This window comes from Austrofundulus limnaeus, unplaced genomic scaffold (genome assembly GCF_001266775.1).
Source record: "Austrofundulus limnaeus strain Quisiro unplaced genomic scaffold, Austrofundulus_limnaeus-1.0 Scaffold266, whole genome shotgun sequence".
NCBI lineage: Eukaryota > Metazoa > Chordata > Actinopteri > Cyprinodontiformes > Rivulidae > Austrofundulus > Austrofundulus limnaeus.
The window spans coordinates 731,015-734,373 of NW_013952668.1; the positions used below are offsets into that span (position 1 = coordinate 731,015).

The window sequence follows — 3,359 nt, forward strand, 5'->3', positions numbered from 1 at the left end:
GTAAAACAGCAATTATGCTCAGTCAAGCTTGATTTTTTGTAATCTTTTCCTGTTAAATCAATAAATCAAATCAAAATCAAATCAAGGGCAGCCCCAATGCTGCTTGCAGTTTTAATTTACTTTTTAAGTACTGACATAAGTGATGTTTCGGAACTGGTACCATTTTGAAAGTATCGATTTAGCACTGGTATCGAATTAAACCCTTTCAATACTCAATCCTAGCTATGACCAGCTGCTCAAAGCACTTTGTGATGATGGGGGTGAGGGCTACTGGGCGGTAGTCATTGAGTCTTGATGGATTGGAGTTTTTGGGTATTGGGACAATGGAGGTGGTTTTGATGCAGGTCGGAACCACAGCACTGTCAAGGACAGGTTGAAAATGTGTGCCAGCACTCCTGCCAGCTCATCAGAACATGCTCTGAGAACACATCTAGACATGTCATCAGGACCCACAGTTTTGTGGACTTTAATTCTGCTTAGCGCTGCTTCTACATCGGAGGGGAAAAGAGTCAGTTGTTGGGGGTCTGGAGACACATCTGCTTTGGTTGCAGTTGTTTGGTTCCCTCTCTCAAAATGAGCATTGACATTGTTGAGCTCGTTGAAGAAGGAAACATCAGAGGAGGCAGGAGAGGGGATGATGTTCCTGTAATCTGTGATGATCTGGAGTTCTTGCCATATATATTGGGGGCTGGAGTTGGAGAAGTGTTCTTCTATCTTCCCCTTGTAGAGGTGTTTGGCCTTTGTGATGCCCCTCTTCAGCTCAGCCCTGGGTGTACTGTAGGCCTGTGCATCCCCTCACCTGAAGGCCATGTTGCAGACTTTCAGCAGGAGATGGACATCCCGATTCATCCAAAGGTTGGGGTACATGATGATCTCAGTTTCTGTTTAGTGACATTGTCTATAGTGGTGGAGATGTGGTCTAGTAGAGATGAGGCATACTGTTCCAAGTCTGTGTGAGTGGACATCTTCCAGTCAGTGGTTTTGAACCAGTCCTGGAGAACAGTTTCTGTCCCGTCTGGCCACACTTGAGCCCATTCTCCACGAGCATGGTTCTACTCTTTTCAGTTCGGGTTGGGTCGGTTCTGCTCAGTGTGTGTCTCCATTACACTGTGGGCATGATTATGGGCAGACCGTCCGCAGCGACTTCAACTGTTGTGTTACAAAAAAAAGCTGTTGTAGTCCTACTGTTCAGGTTTAACTTTCTATTTTTTGTTTATTGTTGCGGTGCTGTTTATAAGCGCTCATCAGACTTTGATGGATTAAGTTTTAGTTCTGGATCTGTCTGCAGAGAAACCTTTGTGTTGTTCCCAGTCAGAGTTTAGATTTCTGGTTGAACTAAAGGAAGCAGCAGCAAAAGAAGGATTAAAGTTGTTTCATCATCTCTAGGGTAGGTAACCTCTGGTAAACCTGTTCCTGGTCTGGGTTTGGACCCACCCTGTCTGATCTGGACTGGTCTGATCCCAGGAGAGGCGGTTCTTMGTTTCAGTCAGTGTTTGAGGGAATAAAAGCCAGAGAGCAGCAAGTGGCAGCAGTAGTTTGATCTGAACAGTGAGTATGATAGTTCAGGATCAGACTATAAATCTGAGTTCTTTCAATCATTGAAATAGAATCAAATTTTATTGAAAAATGTCAAATTCAACATCTTCAACTCTGACTTATTTTATTCTTGAAGCTTTCCTGGATGTTGGCCCACACCTGAAGTACCTGTGTTTTGTGGTGATTGCATTGTTGTATGTTGTTATTGTGTTGTTGAACGTGTTCCTGGTCCTGGTTATCTGCATGAACAGGAGTTTACATGAACCTATGTACATGTTTCTGTGCAGCCTGTTTGTAAATGAACTGTATGGTAGTACAGGCTTGTTTCCATTCCTGCTGATCCAGATTCTGTCAGACGTTCACACTGTTTCTGCTCCGCTCTGTTTCCTGCANAACCTCAGATTAGCAGCTTAACCCTGCTTTCTACTGAAGTGGCAGAAAAAAGAAGTTTGTCTTTTGTTCCTTTAATACGGCTGGTTCCCCCTGAAMGTGACAGTCCTTTTAGAGCCCACCCAAGGACCAGTATTATTATATACATACATATTTTGTTGCTTGGTTTTTGGTTGGTTTATCCATATTTTGCAGGTGTGCAGARGGATGTCGGGTGTTTTCTTGATTCATATTTTCTAATCCCTCATTTAATCTTTCTGATTACACTTCTCTTTTTTCTCTTTTCCACTTAAAAAAGTCACTGATGACAAATAAATTAAGAAAATAATATTCTTACCCTCTCAGGATGACAGGGTGAAGGGGCATCAGAGACCCTCTCAGAAGGAGCTCTTGAAAACCCAGAAAGGAGGGTCTTCAAAGGACAAGAGGTAGGGGCATCAGAGACCCTCTCAAAATGACACGAGGGAGGGGCGCCCAATGAGGGACCACAGAAGGCAGAGGCGTCGGAGACCATCTAAGAAGCACAGTAGGGAGGGTGGTCGGAGACCCTCTCGGAAGAACAGGAGTGGGGGTGTCGGAGACCCTCTCAGAAAGACAGAGAGGAGCTTCAGTGACCCRCTCTGGGTAGGACAGGTGAGAGGGGCGTCAACGGACCTCTTGGGAAGACAGAATGGAAGGGCATCAAAGGACATGAGAGAGGGGTGTCAGAGACCCTCTCAGAAGGTTTGGAGGGACGGGTGTCAGAGTTCCTCTTGGACAAACATAGAGAGGGCTGTCAGAGACCCTCACAGAAGGACAGAACGGGGCTTTGGAGACCCTCTTGGGAGGGTCATCAGAGACCCTCTTAGAAAGACAGGAGAGAGGAGCTTCAGGGACCCTCTTGGGAGAACAGGAGGGAGGGGCGTCTGAGACCCCCTTGGAATGATAGAAGTGAGGGCCATAGAAGACCCTTTGGGAGGACAGGAGAGAGGGGCATCAGAGACCCTAACGGACAGGAGGGCAGGGCTTTATTTATCAAACGAAAAGGCAGACTAAGCAAATAACAAAACAAAGTCAACAACAGGAAGACATCGAGGGCAAACAAACCAATGGATGGATGAGGATGTGCTGACTAAAGACCAGTTAAGTAGACCAGGGTTGTGTGGAAAATGGGAACAGATGTGTGATTACAGAGTGCAGACAGGTGTGAGGCAGAGAGACTGATCAGAAGACTGAGCTGACAGGAAAAGATGAGGAGAGCACACAGAGGACAAATATCACATTACAAATTTAAATCTGACCAAACTCGTCATGAAACCCGTTGTTGACGTACTCTAAAAACATGAAGTGTTGAGTTTTCTGTAACAAACAGGTTTCACTCAACTGAGTTGAGTTATTGAAAAACAAATGACACATTTTATGATTTTTTCTTTAAAAGAAAATGTGTCATTTGT

General features: G+C 44.9%; 1 protein-coding gene across 1 annotated transcript in view; it reads left to right on the top strand.

Annotated features, from left to right (window-relative positions):
* The first annotated feature begins 1,626 nt into the window (after nucleotides 1–1,626).
* The window catches only part of LOC106526239 (olfactory receptor 10A6-like), a 19,114-nt gene continuing 17,381 nt past the window's right edge, over nucleotides 1,627–3,359 (top strand). The window contains exon 1 of the mRNA XM_014020803.1: nucleotides 1,627–1,770. Coding sequence (XP_013876257.1) covers nucleotides 1,627–1,770 — 144 coding nt within the window. The remainder of the gene's footprint in view (nucleotides 1,771–3,359) is intronic.